General features: G+C 36.9%; 2 protein-coding genes across 2 annotated transcripts; both read left to right on the top strand.

The window, feature by feature from the left end:
- The first annotated feature begins 9,577 nt into the window (after positions 1–9,577).
- On the top strand, positions 9,578–10,168 carry LOC113915842 (keratin-associated protein 13-2-like). The gene has a single exon (XM_027581777.2). The coding sequence runs from the start codon at positions 9,578–9,580 to the stop codon at positions 10,166–10,168; it is 591 nt and encodes a 196-aa protein (XP_027437578.2).
- A 6,453-nt stretch (positions 10,169–16,621) lies between these two features.
- Positions 16,622–17,119, top strand: LOC113916567 (developmental pluripotency-associated protein 3-like). Its single transcript, XM_027583089.1, has one exon. The coding sequence runs from the start codon at positions 16,622–16,624 to the stop codon at positions 17,117–17,119; it is 498 nt and encodes a 165-aa protein (XP_027438890.1).
- The last annotated feature ends 1,211 nt before the right edge of the window (positions 17,120–18,330 follow it).

The raw sequence follows: 18,330 nt of genomic DNA, 5'->3' as shown, positions 1-18,330 counted from the left end.
TGCTTATTAAATATTACCCACTATTATTTTATTAAGAGAGAAAATTGAGATCCTGCATTGTATTTCAAAATTAATCATGAAGCTCTGTACTCTATTTTACCTGCATATTTAAAAAAAATCTAGAAATGCTTTTAGGTATGTTTCTAGTCCCAAAGAACTCTTCAGGGCTCTCACACAGCTTGAGTGAGTTAACATCACTTAAATTAGATAGCTAGATAGATAGTTAGATAGCTAACTCAGTGATGTCATAATTGAGATATAAATAATTACAAGTGTAGCGTGTAAAAACTCACATCTTACAGCAAATGGCAAACATAGTTTACAACTTTAAGTGGACAAATACATCCTAACAAATGTGGTTTCCTGTAACAGATTCATAGTCTCATGTTTCAAGTCAAAAGTTCTTAAAACTATTGTAATAAATATTTCAATATTACAGGAAATCAATTTGTACTTTTAGTAAATAGATACATAGAATATATTTGTCATTATGATGATAGAGAGTGTATATAGATTTAATTTACATTGAATAGTACTGGCTTATGAATATTTTTAAGCATTCTTTCTTTTATAAATAGACAAGACTAATGTCTTTCCCAGATGGTGTTTTACCGTTTAAAACACTTGTGTTGAGAGCAATTTTGATTTCCTTCAAGTGCTGTTGAGATTTTAAAGCTTGTGATTTTAAATATAACTTAATCCGGAATGACTAAAGATATTGAGATATTCACAAGTTCCATATTATTAATATTATTAAAGTAAATGAAGAAATAATAAATCAACAGGAGTAAATAGCAGAATGACAGTTATATTTTTATAATGAAAGAATTGTTTGTTAACACTTTAATGTCTGATAATGTCTTATTTGCTGATATTGTTTAATGCTTTAATAACTATCTCTTATGGTTATAACTATAATATTTCCACTCAGCTCAGTTATTGTATCTAGTTATTTATCAAACACCAATCAAGATGTTGCTGTGATTATCATATAAATCAGTAAATTTTGAGTAAATCAGATTACCTCCATAATGTGGGTGAGCCTCATTCAATCAGTTGAGGGCCCTCAGAGCAAATACAAGGTTTCCTGAAGAAGGAATTTTCAAGGCTACAGCATAGAAACCCGAGTTTTCATCCTGCCATGTTATGGAATTCAGACTCAAGACTGCCACAACAGGACGAATTTCCAGACTGCTGTCTTGTCTTATAGATTTCAAACTTGTAAGCCCTACAACCACACAAGCTGATTTTAAAAAATAAATCTCTCTGCCTCTGTACCCACACAAACTCACATATATATGTGTGTGTATATATGTGTGTGTGTGTGTGTGTGTGTGTATACACACACATATACTATCCATAAACACGCATGACATATGATCAGTTCTGTTTCTCTGGAGAACTTTAACACACACTCTAAGAAATAGATGACTTTCTTCATGTTTGCTATGAGTATCCTTTCTAACCAAATTGATCATGTACTTCTTGAATCTTGCTTATACTTCACTAGGGAGAGAATGTACCTTTTCCTTCCAAAGCAGCCAAAGAACAAAAGTTAAACAACAAAATGTGGTCATATGGAAACTCATTATGGAGGCTGAATTATCAGAAAGTGAATTTTACCTTAAAGTCATTGAATTTTGCAATTGTCAGGACCTTCAGCAGCCATCTGGTCCTGCCTCTGATCTACGTAACAACCTAAAGTAAACTGCTGTCATTCTGTGTTGTTTCCATGATCATACACTAAAACTCACCTTTATCAGTATAAAAAATCAGATATTGCAATCTGTGGTTTCACCACTAGCATTTACTTGGTAAGTTTAGTAATATCTGATGCTGTAAACTATATCTGCACTTTGTTCATTTCCTAGTAGGCTGTGTTTCTGTTTTGTCTATGGTGCTGAATTCAAACAAACAAAGCAATAAGGAAAATCGAAGTTGAATGTAATACCAGACTCCCTTTTCGGTCCCCTAATTTTTTTTTCTAGATTATGCACATCTTTGAAAACTTTCAGGATGGGGATTTGAGAACCTTGAGAACTAAGGTTTGGAAACAGATGAGGAGTTGACTATTTTCTAATTCTTTTAGAAAAGTCAGCCTTGTTTATCAACTGACAAGCAGACTGAAGATGGAACCTCCACTAGGTAAATGATACAGACAGAACCCAGGGAATGATCTTTACTTCAAATGCAAGGTGAAACCTATCACCACGTTCTGTTGCTTTAGTAAGCACAGCTAACAGAAGACCTGAAAGCAAAATGGGGTAGAAAAGTGGCCATGCATGTCTGCACAAAATGCTGGAAAGGAGAGAACTAGGGCATCCATTCAACTGGAGCATGTATTCTGTTTTGAGGCAATCAAGTTTAATAAGATTCAAAAGATGTTTGGTTTCTTAAAGTACTTTTAATAAAAAGACACAATAAAATTTCATTTGAATGTACATCTGAGTGAGAACAGTTATATTAATATCATGGCAGAAATGATTAGCATGAAAACAAAACAAATGAGATAATACATGTGAGATTGTTGGTTTTATGTCTTCTGGATTCAGATTTTGCTCCAACTGGTATCATCGAACTTGCCTTGCTTTCCAGCCAGAGTGGCCCTTGGAATGGCTTATGCTGTCCATGTGGTCGTGAGACAGGTCACCACTATTTCTACCTTTTTTATAGCCCGAGCAGATTTATATGACTGCTGTTGCTGGATTCTGAGGTCACTTGCTGGGACACCATAGGTGAAATGGGAAAATTCCTTGGCAGATACACACTAACAGCTCAATCAGGAATAATGATACATCCTGGATTGCCCTATATCTATAAAATAAATTAAAATGACAGTTAAAAATCTTACAAAAAAGCAAATTCCAAGCTGAGGTAGCTTCATTGGAAAATTATTCAAAATTATTGAAAAAAATTCTACATAAAATATTTTGGAAAAAAGAAGTATAAACACTTCCCAACTAATTTTATAAGATCAACATTACCTTCATAGAAAACTAGACATGGACACTATTATAAGAAAATCACAAACTAATACCCCTCATAAAATAGGCATTAAAAAAAACTTAGAAAATATGTCAGTAAATCTAATCCAGTAATATATTAAAAGTATAATACATCATGATCAAGGATGTTCTTCCCAGGAATGCAGAATTGATTTAATATTCAAAATCACCTACTGCAATTTATCACATTAACGGATTAAAAACTCAACTATAAGATAATCTCAACAAATGCATGAAAAAGCATTTAGAAAAACTCAGCATGCATGCACTTATGGTAAAAGCTCTCAGCAAACAAGATTTAGAAGAGAACTTACTCAGCCTAATAAGTGATATTTACAAAACCATACTGGTAGCATCATAGTTAATAAAGAAAGATGGAATGCTCAGGAACAAAGCAAGGATGTCTGCTTTGACCATTTCCATTCAGCATTGTATTGGAGGTTCTACTCAATATGATGAGACCAAAAGAAAGGAGTCATACATATTTAAAGGAAGAAAGAATATTGTCTTTATTTGCAGATGACATTATAGCCTATACAAAAAGACCTGAAAAATTCACAAAAATCTGCTAGAACTAATAAATGAACTTTGGACACTTGCAGGATACAAAGCCATATACAAAAAAAAAAAAGTAATTCTATGTAAAAGTGATGAACAAATAGGAATTGAAATTTTAAAATACCATTTAAAATAGCACCAAACTCCACAAAGTACTTAGCTGTAAATCTAATAACACATATGTAAGATTTGTATAATGAAAACCACAACACATTGATGAGAGATATCAAAGAATGTTCAAATAAATGAAGAGATATGTCATGCTCATGAAACAAAGACTATTAAGATTTCAATTCTCCCCCAATTGCATGCAGATTTGACATCATACCACTGAAAAAACATATCAGCTTCTTTGTAGAAATTGGCAAACTCATTCTAAAATTTATATGGAAATGAAAAAGAACTTGTACAGGTAAATAATTTTAAAAATAAATAACAAGTTTGGGGATTTACAATCTGATGTCAAGGCTTACTATAAAGCTATAGTCATTAAGGCATGGTAGTGTTGGGTAGACATGTACCTTAATGGAACAGAAGTCTGACTCCAGAAATAACTCCATACATACATGACTTAGACAAAGTTGTTATGGTGATTCAGGAGGAAAAGGGCAGTCTTTTCAACAAATGGTACTAGGATAATTGGATACCTATATGACAAAAAATAAAAAAATCCTTGACTCAAACTTTGTACCATATACCAATATTTTTTCTGATAAATTGAACTTAATAAAAACTAAAAACATCTGCTCTTCAAAACACTTTTATAAAATGAAATGACAAGCCACAAGCCACAACCTTGGAGAAAATATTTGAAAAACACTATTTGATAGAAATCTTGGATCTAGGATATACAAAGGACTCTTACAACTCAATAATGTAAAGAGAAACCACTCAAAAATGATAAAATAATTTAAATAGGTACCACTGTAGGAGAGCTGTGGAAGGCAAATAGCACATCAAAAGCTGTGCACTATTATTATCATCAGGAATATGAAAGCCAAAATCACATGTGACACCACTACATGCCTCCTAGAGTAGGCAAAATAATAATGGGTAATGGTAATGATAACAATAATATGCGTGGTGCTATTGAGGATTTGGAACATTGGAACTTGCTGTTGGGAATGCAAAATGGAAAATGGTCTCACAGAGTTTTTGTAATGCTAAACATGCAGTTACCATATAAACTAGCAATCCCACCACCAAGTATTTATCTAGAAAAAACAAAACATATGTCGATGAAGAAACTTGCATGTCAATGGTTATGGCAGTTTAGACCCTAATAGCCTCAAATTGGAAATCATCGAAATGTCCATAGATGGTGTGAGTGGATAGCATACATACAGTGAAATACCACATAGCAATAAAAAGGTAGGGGCCATTGGACTGTACAACAACATGAATGAATCTCAAAAGCAGTGTACTCTGTGAGGAAAACTAGCCACAAAAAGCTGTGTAATGGACAGATCCATTTACAGTGCATTTCAGAAAAGAAAAGACTATAAGGACAGAAATTCAGATATATGGTGGGAAGAGATTGACTCACAAGGAAACTTTGGGTGATAATGGAAATGTCCTGTATTTCCATTGCATTGGTGGTTACTTGACTATATGTTTGTCAAAACTCATTGAACTATACGCCTAAAAGAGGTGAATTTCATTATGTGTAAATTGTATCTCAATAGAGCTGAGCTTAAAAAAGATAGTCAAACAACCCAGTGGAGAAATATTTTTGTAATGTATGAAAGACAAGGCAAGGGTGCCTGGGTGGCTCAGTCGATTAAGCATCCAACTCTTGATTTTGGCTCAGGTCATGATCTCAGGTTTGTGGGATCAAGCCCTGGGTCAGCCTCCTTGCTCAGCGCAGACTCTGCTTGAGAATTCTCTCTCACCTTCTCCCTCTGCCCCTCTCCCTACTGCTCTCTCTCTCTTTAAAATAAACAAATAAATCTTTTAAAAAAAGATAAAGGCATAAAATAAATAATACACAAAGAATTAAAAATTAATTTGAAAGGAGAAATGACTCTATAGAATAATTGATAAAAGGTAATAATAAAAGACTAAACTTGAAAGAATCTGAGTTATATAACTAGCAAATGATAGAGTCAAGATTCAAACCCAGCCGTTCTGATTCCAAGGGCCATGCTCCCAATTACTACACTAAAATTGAAAATGAAATTGAAAATACCTAGCAGGTCTACCTCTAAGTGTGTACCTGACAGAAACCCTAGATGTGCACATAAATACAAGTATCTTCCTTGTCACATGATTTGTGATAGTGAGAAATCAAAAATAATAAGGACATAGATCAATAAAATGTGATATTATTATGGAAGAATTCTATACAGCAGTAACAACAAACTAGATCTTTATATTATAATAGAGTGCTTGTTTGCACAAACTCTGACAATGGGTCCAGTATCGGGGTTCAAATTCCATTTCTGTTACTTACTACATGAGTGGCCATGGGCAAGAAACTCAACCTATTTGTCTCAGCTTTATCATCTCTAAAATAAGAATAACAGCAGTAGGTACTGAATAGGATTATTATGAAGATTCAATGAGCTAATATTTGTAATAAAGTGTTTAGAACAGTGCCTGACAAAGTGCCCCTGAAGTGATAATAGAACAATACCCAAATATATAAATATCAATATGGCTATATTTTAAAAGTAATTTTAAAAAATTTAAAAAAATAAAAAAGTAATTGTTCATAAAAATACATTTACAAATATATGTGCAATAAGACTGCATTCTTACAACTTAAAACAATAATAGTGAAACAGGGGTGCTTGGGTGGCTCATTCAGGTAAGCATCACACTCTTTTTTTTTTTTTAAAGATTTTATATATTTATTTGAGAGAGAGAATGAGAGATAGAGAGCACATGAGAGGGGGGAGGGTCAGAGGGAGAAGCAGACTCCCTGCCGAGCAGGGAGCCCGATGCGGCACTCGATCCCGGGACTCCAGGATCATGACCTGAGCCGAAGGCAGTCGCTTAACCAACTGAGCCACCCAGGCGCCCAAGCATCACACTCTTGATTTCAGCTCAGGTCATGATCTCAGGGTCCTGGGATCAAGCCCCGCATTGGGCTCCCTGCTGGGGAGTCTGCTTGAGGATTCTCTCTCTCTCCTTCTGCCCCTCTTCCACCATTCTTTTGTTCTCTTTGAAATAAATAAATAAAATATGAAATAATAATAATGATAACAAAACAACAAAGTACATACACTTATAAACATGTGTGCAGAAAATTTCCTGGAAGACTCCTTCAAACTGAAGGCATTAGTGGAAAGATAGGAAATAGCAGAAGACTGAGGGATCGTATCTGTAATGTTTTATGTCTTTAATTGAGCGAGAGAGAGAGATGAAATAAATATGACAAAATGGTAAGAATTGGGAGTTTAGGCATTTCAGAAAACTGCTCTAGAGTTTGCTTTTCACTCTGTGTATTCTTTTTTTTCCATTTTCAAAATGAATTAGGCAAAGGCAAGTGTCAGAAGATCAGTGAGTTCTGGAAGCAGAGTCTAGAAATCAGCTACACTGGCCTTTTCAGTTAAAGTTATGGATGATGCAGTTCTGCAGAATTAAAACGGTCAGTTTGCAGCAGGAAGAGGCTGTGGTTATGTTCGAGGAGTGCCAGCACCCAGAGAGTCTAACAGGGCAGCAGGATGACCTCTGGGAAAGTAGCAGCTCATGGCTGACTTGCTTGGCGCCTGGGCCAGAAGCCAGAGCAGAGAGGTTGAATGCTTTTCCTCCTCCTTTCCCCGGAAATGGGTCTTTCAGCCCATATTTAGTGATAACCTTTAACAGATAAATCACTCCCCAGGTGAGAGAACTTGGAAAGTAAAATCCTAGTGAGGAATAGCTATCAGGAAGCAGAACCTTTGCAGATGGGGTGATAAAAGTCCCTTGTAGGTCTAGAGAAGGCAGTTTTGAGAATATAAGAGAAAAGTGAACAGGAAAGATAAAGGTACCTGCTGGAATATATGGATTTCTGCTATTTCTACTAATATTCACTTGGTTTGAAAGGTATTCAAAAATTTCTGAAAACATTGCAAAAGGGGATTGTCAGTTTGAAGACTGAACTACATTAATGTGATGACCTGGAAAAATAATCAATACTCAAGTAATTCAGATCATAAAGTTACTTGTGGCTACTGAGCCCTCTAATGCTGGTTTATTCTATGTAGTATTGGTATTTCTCCATTTCAAAAAAAATTGCAATATAGCATTTTTCTTCTGACATACCCAGATAGTGATTTTTTTTCTTAAAAACTCTGCCTGTGTTTGTAGAGTACACAGAGTGTTTTATTAGTTCCAGGATCCACTTCTGAACTATTAAAACCACTCTAGTTTTGTTTTGCTTTTTCTTCCTTTCAGAGGGACACATTTATTAGCATTTATGAGTTATTCACTAGTATCTGTACAAAGTGCACGAATGACTAATGAAAAGTGTTCACCTAATTAGCAATGGGTGTGGGGCGATATTAATTGGAATTGACTTATTCCCGAGTTATTTTCATGTTAATTCCCAGGCATGGGGAGCTAACCTGGAGAAGCAAGAACTTCCGGATATTAGAAAGCCTTTTTTATTTATCTATTTATTTTTACCAGAGTCAACTATGAATAGGAAGAGAGAAATACTGTGCATTCTAAAGGATTTAAAGGTTGGCATTTTAAGGAATCCCATGTGTTGGGGATGGCACATACTTCTTTAGTAAATTTAATAGGTGTCCATTCATAAAGCATAACTTATTTTACTTCAGTGAATCAGAGTGATGGTTTAAGTATTGCACAAGGGCTCTTCATGTGATGCATGCCACACTTTGGATTCTGCATGGGAGAGATAATCATAAAACAAAGTAACTAAGTGCTCCAAAGCAGCGTGCTTTGGAATTCAGCAAGTTAATTTTCAGGTAGTTAAGGAGCTTTCTTTTCAATGACAATTGTAAATGCCATTCCCCTTAGTTAAACCAAATAAAATGTCAGATTCTAAAGAAGACAAATGGGCACAAACCAGATAAGAAGAAACCCTTTTTCTTCTTCTTCCTTTTTTTTTTTTTTCATTAATCTAAGTATGGGTTATCCAAATTCTTTTCTCTTTCTTGGACTAGAAAGTAAAATATACTTTAAATGCATAAAGATCAATGATGCATGGACATCTACTGTTGAACACTATTCAGTGCAAATATTCTTAGGAGAGGTAAATAAGGCTTTATTAGGCTTTTATATCTTAGTATAAATAAGCTTAATAGATTCTTTTTCTGAGACAAGTTAAAGTTAAATTTGCTTTTATATTTGCAGAGTATTTGGATCTTGACTCTGCATAAGGAGACTGTAGTTCAAGCTTCTATCTTTCCTAGCCCTTAGGAGGCATTTACTGAACCTCTCCAAGGCATAATTTTTCAATGTGTGGGTTGACTACAGATATTAAAGACCCATGTAGCTCTAATACTTCAAGTTAGTTGCTTCAAAAAATGAAGCCACAATTTAGTTAAGCTAAATTAATAGATATCAGTAGTTACATGGATTAATTCAAATAGAAAAAGAGTAAAAGTTTCAACTGATAGATTGTTGAGTCTGCTGAGCATAATTAGTATTTGGAGAAATCCATTGTTATATGGTCATGAAGAAAAGGACAAAGTATGTTGAATAATAACCACTGATGGTCCTGATAGTCTCGTGGAAGTGAAGGAAAAGTTTATGCAAGTCCATTTGGTGGGACAAGGACTCACAGCCTACGTGGATAAAAAAGGGAAGGGTATTTGGAAGTGTGATGATGTATAACTTCAAAGGTCAAATCACAGAGAATTCCTGGAGAAAGAAACTGAGAAGCTTCTTCCAAAGTGTATCAGAGTGATTGAAGCACAATTAACTATGTGAAGATGTGATAAATTAGAGTTAAGCAATAACCTAGAGAGGCATTCTTGCATAAAGTAACAAGCAAGGAGGAGGGAGCATCTGGATGGTGACACACCCATTTCTAAGAGTATATATAACTTGGAGTCCAGACCATGGCTTTGAAACTCAGAGCATCTCTTCACTGTCACTCAGCCAAACTCCCATCTCCTGCCCACATGTCCTACAACTGCTGCTCTGGAAAATACTCCTCCCGCTCCTTTGGGGCATACCTGCGCTCCCCAAGCTCCTCCTGTGGCTCTTCCTGCCCCAGCAACCTGGTCTACCGCACTGATCTACGCTCTCCCAGCACCTGCCAGCTGGCATCCTCTCTCCCCAGTGGCTGTCAGGAGACCTGCTGTGAGTCCACCAGCTGCCAGACATCCCGTGTGGTGTCCAGCCCGTGCCAGACGTCCTGCCACCGCCCGAGGACCTCCACACTCTGCAGTCCTTGCCAGACGACTTGCTCTGGGTCTGTGGGCATTGGGTCCAGCAGCTGCCGTTCCCTGGGCTATGGATCCAAAAGCTCCTACTCACTGGGCTGTGGATCCCAGGGCTCCAGATCCATGAGTTCTGGAGTCTGTGGCTTCCCTTCTGTGGGCTATGGATCCAGATTCTGGCATCCAACCTACTTGGCTTCTAGGAGCTGCCAGTCTCCTTGTTACAGGCCAACCTATAGATCAGCCTTCTCTAGACAAACCTGTTGAGTTTCCAGACCCTTTGAGCAAAATATTTCAGTCTCTACATAGAGCTGCTATCAGTAATGTTAGCTAAACACCTCTCACCTCCAGCTCTTCACCCTTTGTCTGGCATCAAGTACCAGCTGATAGACTAGTTCCTTTAGACAGTGAAATTAATGAATGACCAAAATGTTAAGTGTGTGCCTATAATTTTGAACAATTGACTCAGAATTACATAAATTCTTCTTACAAAATGTGTGGAAATTCAGTTTTGTTTGACCTAATAAATTCATTGACTGTTGTATCTGATATGTTCTCATTGTTCTTTATTGATTTTCAAAGTCTGATTTGTGATCTATTTTTGGGGCTCCAGACCCTCAGAATACTTTCCTTAGGAAGTAGGTTTGGATTTCCCTAGGAAATGGCAGCAGGCCTGGTATCTGGTGAAATTCTCTGGGCAGTGTACTGACTAAGAGCTAATAAGTGTGCATGTCTTCCAAAGCTGGTAGGATTTTTATTATTGAGAGTATGCCCATATAAAGTCAACATTCTCATCATGTTTTCAGTGAGGACATCATATGCTTATTTGGTTTTGAGTTTACATTTTCAAAACAGTATTGAGTTAGAATTTGTCCAGAGATGTTAACTGGGTAAAAAAGCATTTAGAAAATATATAAATTATTTGAATGAATATGATATATTGACATGAAAAACAGAAAATATGAAGTGTTAGAGTTTGGAGGACATGATGATTGTCTTTAAATATATAGAAATATGGGTTATTCAGCATGTGTGTATTTGTGTGTGTGTGTGTAAGAGAGAGACAGATAAACAGAGTCTTAAAGTTTAAAAAACTGTGAGGAATGGAAAAAGTTATAGGAAGAAATATTTTGGCTTATTATAAAAAATATAAATTTGTGAGTTACAAATTTAAAAAATTATTATGACCTGGGTACTTTGAGGCTATTCAGTTTCTCAACAAGTAAAAGATGAATAATCCCTTGTTTGTTTGTCTTATGACTTCTGCCTTGAATTGGAGGTAAGATTAGATAACTTTCAGTGTCCTGAATCTTATAACCCATGTAGGTATTCTTGGGATCTACTGCTCAGTTGTGGTAGTGAAAAGTGGACACATCCTTGTAGGACATTATGCAGATCTGAGGCAGGGACACCCTTTGTGTTTATTTTTAATATGAGCAAGTTTTTGTCTCAGAGGCTAAATGTAGTGTTAGAATTCAGTTAAAACTTTTTCATAACATATATAGTGACAACTTATCGTGAACGGGAGAAATCACCAACAAAGATTTACCACTTATTGCAATCGTGTGCCGTGAGTGTTTATTGATTTATCTTCCCGGATACTTTTTCCTCAAGCTTTTTCTAATAGAAGCTGAGGAAAGAGAGCTCCATTTCTTTTATATCCAAGAAAATAATGGGCTAAGCATGGATGCGTGGGAACCAGGTCTTCTGTACACAGAAATGTGCCCAAGAGACAGAAAATAGAGGAATAGAGAGGAGGGACATAGAAGTTCCTGGTGACACAGGAGTCTCTGGTTTCCATCATCCCTTAAGCCAGATTTATTAGCCCTTCATGTACTTCGATTATATGGGCCAATAAAGTCTTCTTTTGGTTTAAACTAATTAAAATAATTAAAATAAAATTTAAGATTTCTGTCACATTCAAAGAGTTATAATTAATATAAATGTGTAATCTAGGTGCAGAGTTACTCATTGATTTTGGTGTAAAGAAACACTTAAAAATTTTATTAGTAAGACAAAAAGATTCTGTGAGTCTGAACTATTACCATTAGCAGTGAGGGTGGACTACTATTCCCTTCTTAAAACAATGTGGAATGAGTAAAATGCAGACTAAAGAAAGCATTTGGGAAAGCAAACTCAAGAAGGTCACAGTAGTATGGCCAGTGAGAAAGTCTTGGGGACACAGTCAGCAAACCTAATAGAACTAGAAGCTTCTACCTTCAAGCAAGGAAAGATGGGGGCCCAATAAGGAGTGATGAGTACACATAATGTTTAAAACCGAGAACAACCCCAAGATGGAAGGAAGAGGTATCCAGTGACATAGAGGGTCTAGTTCTGGAATGACTTGGAGATTTTTCCCCACTATAATGGAATCTTTGAGGTGAGAGGCCAAAGACTGAAATGGAGGGTCAAAGGAGGGGAGAGAAAATGCATACATTGGCATACTTTTAATATGTAAGCTTTTCCAAGTATAACATGAAGATTCAGATTTCAGGGAGCAGACATGATGAATACCCTTTGCATCCTTCATTGTCTGCATTGTGATTTTCCCAGTATCTCATCACTGCTAGTTTCCATTTTCCACTTTTCTTCTCTTACCCCTCTGCTTTTCTTTTCTATCTGCCCCCCATATATCCATCTTTCTCCCATATATCCATCTCTCTCTCCATCTCTCTCTCAACCTCTCCATCTCTCCCCCCTCATATCTCCATCTCTCTCTCTCTCTCCTTCCCTTCCTCCTTCCCTCCCTCCCTCCATGATTTTTTCACCTTTTACATGCACTCTGCTTTTTTCCACATCCACCTTCTGATGTCCTATTGAGTCTGGGCACCAGGTAACATTGGTCAATGTTTAATGGATGATGGTGACAGGGTGTAATAGAAGGCAGGGCTCTGTCGTTGGCTAAGAAGAAGCTAGGAGTGAAGAGGGGCATTTGTCTCTCAAGCTCAGTCTGCTCATTCATAACTACCCCACTTCTAATGCCCTTACTACATTAGGTGATGTTAGCTCTTTGCTCTGAATTCAGCTCACTAAATATATTTTGAACTTTCACTTTGCATTACAGTTCTTTTGAGAAAAATGCTGAGAACTTAGAAAAGACAAAGACTTTTGCTTGTAAAGAGCTAGTTCACATGTAGTAGAAGAGACAAACCTCCTCCCATTATCTTGGTGGGAAGGGTGGGTGTAAGGGGATGCCAAGGGAGCCTCAGGAAGAGGTAACTGCATAAGCAATGGTACAGTCACCTGGAAGAATATTGTGTGGGGTTCAAGGAGGAAAACTGCAAGCTCTTTTTATTAAATTCTGAAATCTGGGCACAAGAAGATAAGAGATTACATAATAATAAAAAGTGAGCCGGTGCAACCCTACCAGTCCAGAAATAGATGCTTGAGGAAGCCTGAGCCTCTTGTCTGGAGTGACAAGTTGTCACTGATAAAAAACAACCTTCATATTTGATATGCGGGAATGGTTCTTTGGGCTCATGTTATTCTTGGGAAGCAAAATTAATGTGCTTATTTATGTGACTGGGGACTCATTCAGTTGCAATTAACAATCTAATAAAATGCTAACACACACAGGGTAGAGTTCAGGGATGCAGACTATAACTTGAGAGGCACTGCACTCTGAATTAAGGAAACATGAGTTGTTTCTCAAGTTCAAAGTACTTTATGCAGCTATTCAACAAGAAATCGTACCTCTCATCATGCCTTACTTACTGCTGCTCCAGGAGTTCCCCTTACTGCCCCTTTAGGGGTTTTCTGATTTCCTAGTGTTCTGCTGTTTCTGTCCTCATCCCATTGATTTGCTTTAATGCAGCATCTCATTCTTAAGGGGACACTCACCATCAGAGTTGTGCAAAGGACTGCCTTCTTAAAGGATACACCTCAGGCTTCCATTCACTCACCCAAGCCCCAGTCCTAGAGTGTGTTTATCTCTACTCTCTAATTACCATGTATGTTGATTGCCACATGCATGCCAGACAAGAACTGTTGCTTTATGCAGGCCCCACCACATTGCTGACATGGAGTCTTGGGTCTAGGGACATAATAATTGCCACTTCTCGGTTGTGGACCCTGTTTTTTGCCACCCACCTTATCTGCTTCTGTAAATTTTTTGTGTATTTTGCCAACCAGTCTGTATATATAAATTACTCATCAAATTGCTGCTTGATCATATTTTTCATGCACAAACTACACAAGCTTCTGGTGCTGTTGAACCCTCTCTACACAATCAAGATTGTCAAATAATGAGTATTCCCTTATTGGACTATGACCTTTCCCTAGATAAACTGTACCTGTTCTAAGATACCCCTTGTAATTGGACCAGCAACCATCTACCTAGAGAAAAATAGCCTTTGCTCATCAAAGGCTATTTGATTCACCCACTAAAAATTATTAAATCTTAGTAATGTTACATTTCAAGGCTTATCCTTTACAATGAAGTAGATCCTTATAAGCAAGTAGAAAATAATGAAGAAAAATGAGATTGTAGAGATTTAACTTACTGGAACCAAAATTGTGCACTCTATTATTTTTCATTAGTGTGTGTGGTCTGGTATATCTTTTGGATGCTCTAGGTTTTAAAGAAGTACTGATATTTTTGTTAAATAGACACTAAATTTCCAGCTTAGAAGAATGTTGCTATATTTAAGATTACTATCAGTAGACTAGGCTTTTGAAATCTTGTAATTTTCCTTTCCTTTTGTGGCACCATGGACAGGGAAATAAAGCAAATAAAAAACATGTTGGGACTTGGGTTCTATTGCTGGTTCTCTTATTAACCAGACTTTGATTTTATATCCATCACCTCACTTCCCTGGGTATTGTCTTCCATATATGTAAAATGAGATAGTCCTTGATAATCTGTGATCTCTAAGATTTCCTTCAGCATTATAGACCTATTCATATTAAATGATAGTAGTGTCATGTGGGGTGTGGGCTGTTAATGCACCCACTACAGTTTAGATTCTTCTCTGTGGCCTGGAAAGGGAGAAACAGAAGGCTAATGTGTAAAATGGGATACGATATAAAACCTAATAGTATTAAGAGATAACTTTTCAAATAGTAGAATCTCATGTAAATAAAAAACAAACACAAATGAAATAGCTTACTAAACACATTAATAGATGAGAAGACCATTGGAAAGTTACAAATGGCTGGAAGGAGAATTCAAGGGACACAGTTATGTAGGCTGTCGGAAATGCTGAAATGAATTTACAAAGACAGGTGCAAAAGGGTTGCTCTATGGAGTGAAAATCAGTGGCACTGGACAGAAATAATTTTCATTTCTATGGACAGGAATCATTTGCATTATTATGAATTTTCTACAACAAAACAGATCAAAAGCAGTAAAAAGTGCAGATACCCTGAAAGGTGAGCAAGACAGACCACATAGTAATTCATTCCTAGGTCCCCTAGTTCAAAGTCTTTCAAGACTTCTGACAACAGTATGTGAAATCAGAAATGTCAGTTGTAGAACATATTAAACATGTAATACATGTGAACCATGTTTTTTTCCTTTAATATAGAAAATAAGAAAAAGTATTACATACACTATACATTGAAAGATCTACTCTTTCAACTTAGGCTTTTCTAATGGCACTGTGTCTGCTTGAGGAAAAGGGATATTATTACATAGGGGTGTGATTTTTTTTTAAGATTTTATTTATTTACTTGAGAGAGAGGGAGAGAGCACACAAGCGGGGGGAGTGGCAGAGGGAGAAGCAGACTCCCCGCTGAGCAGGGAGCCCAACAGGACATGGGGCTCCATCCCAGGTGCCTGGGCAGGGCTTAATCCCAAGACCTTGGGATCATGAGTCCTGAGATCGTGACCTGAGCCAGAGGCAGGCACTTAACCCACTGAGCCACCCCGGTGCCCAAGGGATGGGATATTTTGACTTGGTCTTTCTTCCTGCCCTGTCCCACCCCTCACCTCACCTCAATTGTCACACCACTGTTTCATATCATTGCTTAGGAAAAACAAGCTTCACTCTTTTAAAACCTCAGATTTAATTAAATTAAATAACATTATGTATATATAATAGCCACAACTGGGGGTCCATATTTCAGATTCATTATCCCTTTCAATTTTTCTAACATGAAAGAGTTAGCCATTGATGGAATAGTTCTCCATCTTGATTGCAACAGTGGTTACATGAGTCTATACATAGGATAAAATTACATGCAACTGTACAAACGCACACACACATAAATGTGTGCATGTTTAAATTGGTAAAACTGAATATGGTTGTAGTCTGACAGTTTTGAGCTAATGTCAATTTCCTGGTTTTGACATTGTAGTACAGTTAATTAAGATGTCACTATCGAAGGAAACTGGGTAATGCTCAAGGGATTCTATGTGCAATTTTTGCAACTTTCTGTGAGTCTATAATTATTTGTGAAAGAAAAAAAAAAACAAAAACCTCAGCTAAATGAAAATTAACCATATGCTGACAACGTAAGTAGACTATCGATTGGCAAGATGTGATATAGGTTTATAATGGGCATTTCTGGAAGATTCATAGGGTCATGTTAACGTCTGTGAGTTAAAGTGACAAGATGCGGTTCTTTCTCTTGACACTCCAAAGGAGTTTGGGTTTTTCTTGCTCCCTCTGGCCTATAAAGTTCTTCCCAGGGTATTTTGTAGCAAGTTGAGTCTTGAGCATCACCTCCCACTGGACCCCGAAGATCCAGGAGGAGCTTCGGTCTGTGACCAGGCTTCCAATGGATTCGCCAAAGCAGCTTTACCCAACCTGGGCCCTGGGGTCATCTCAGATGCCCAGTGAAGAGAATTCCCAGGAAGGCTCGGGTGCCTCTCAAACTATCTCCGAAGTATTAACAAAGAATCTTGGTAAATTGACTCTCGACTGTAGTATCAAACTCCTTTCCCCTCTACCAGAATATCCATCCCAGCAGCAGGGCAGAGAGAAGAAACCACAGGGGCTGGTTGAGCGCATCCTTAGCAGCAGCAGGAGGAGGACTGGAGTAAGGACTTTGTTAACTGCTCGGAAAGAAAGGATGGCAAGGATGATTCGAATGATTCAGTACCAGCGCTACCTCAGCCTGGGGCCCCAGCTTCAAAAAGATCCACAGCAGAAGGAGGCTGAGGAGGGTGAATCAAGAGTAGAAAGATTTAGATGTCGCTGTCATTATTGCCTTTATCATAAAAATCTTTCTGAGGAAACCAGCATGGAGAATAATTGTGACATAGAGCCAATGTAAACATAAACTTTATTCTTGTATGGTTTCTTCTTAACTAGTGGTTTTAGGGTCATTTTGCAGCAGCTTGGGAAAGCTGCTCTATGCTAGGGCAAACTATAATATTTTGGTAATCTATGATATTATAAAGTCTTTTGTATCTTTTCTACCTTCATACCAATAATTTGTGAGGAATCCTGTAGTTTGCATTTGAATGACTTCAGTATATGTCCACCTTTTGATTTGACCTAAGAAAGCACTAATAGGTTTTGAGTGTTGCCTGTGTGTTTGAGAGGCCTGAAGTCATTAAGACAAGACCTAACCTCAAAAATTGGAAGCCAAGTAACTTGTGCAGAAGGAATACACAGAAAACTTCGGGTGGTTTGGTTTAGAGTATGATTAGGGCAGATGTGTATGCTAGATTTTGTGGTTTTCAAAAATGGTAATAAAATTTTTTTGTGCTATTTCAATTTTCAGTAGCAAATGTGTGTGTAGAGGATCTTATTAAAATTGACTTATTTGAATACCTCTTAAAAAAAAATAAAGTGACAAGATGCATTCATCACTGATGGCATGGAAGCTCAATCTGCAAAGGGTAGATATGCGGTTTGTGAATGAAGTCAAAGGATTAGAAATTGCCCAAAGTTGTTCTTTTCTTCTATGTTCAGAATTTGTAAGATTTCCCATCAATCTCCATTTTGCTTCTTGATGGAGTCAGTAAAATTCCTCTACTCCAAATGACTGAAGCTCCACTTCCCAATGTTTATCTCTTGGAACACTAGTCTTAAGGGACACATAATAGATTAGATATAAATTTACATTTATGTGATGAATATTGGACTAATCAAATTAATCTGGTTCACTTTCTTCCCCTTTCAGAGTTTTAAAATATGCTTAGGCATCTTGTGAATTTCCAAAAGAAAGAAGATTGCAGTCTCCTCTGCCCCCATCCATGGTGGAGTTGACAGCGACACTCCATGAGTTTTCCCAAGTTCTTTAGGCCAGATAATATTGTAATTTTTAGTTAAAATCAGTTTTAGTAAAAAATCTATACTCCAGACAATGAGGTATTGTCCTTACTTTGGGGAATTTTTGCAAATGGATAACATCTAAATTTGTTTTTTTATATACACTCTCATTTTGGTACTTTACTAGCAAAATAATCCCAGTCATGTAATTGAAAGGGAAGCTGTTATCACACTCATAATCATAAAAAGAGTGAATAGTGGCTGATT

The sequence above is a fragment of the Zalophus californianus genome, chromosome 1 (assembly GCF_009762305.2).
Source record: "Zalophus californianus isolate mZalCal1 chromosome 1, mZalCal1.pri.v2, whole genome shotgun sequence".
NCBI classification, from domain to species: Eukaryota; Metazoa; Chordata; class Mammalia; order Carnivora; family Otariidae; genus Zalophus; species Zalophus californianus.
This window is presented reverse-complemented; position numbering and strand designations above follow the sequence as displayed.

Coding starts and splice junctions, on each gene's coding strand:
- LOC113916567 (XM_027583089.1), top strand. CDS start 16,622: ATGGATTCGCCAAAGCAGCTTTACCCAACCTGGGCCCTGGGGTCATCT.
- LOC113915842 (XM_027581777.2), top strand. CDS start 9,578: ATGGCTTTGAAACTCAGAGCATCTCTTCACTGTCACTCAGCCAAACTC.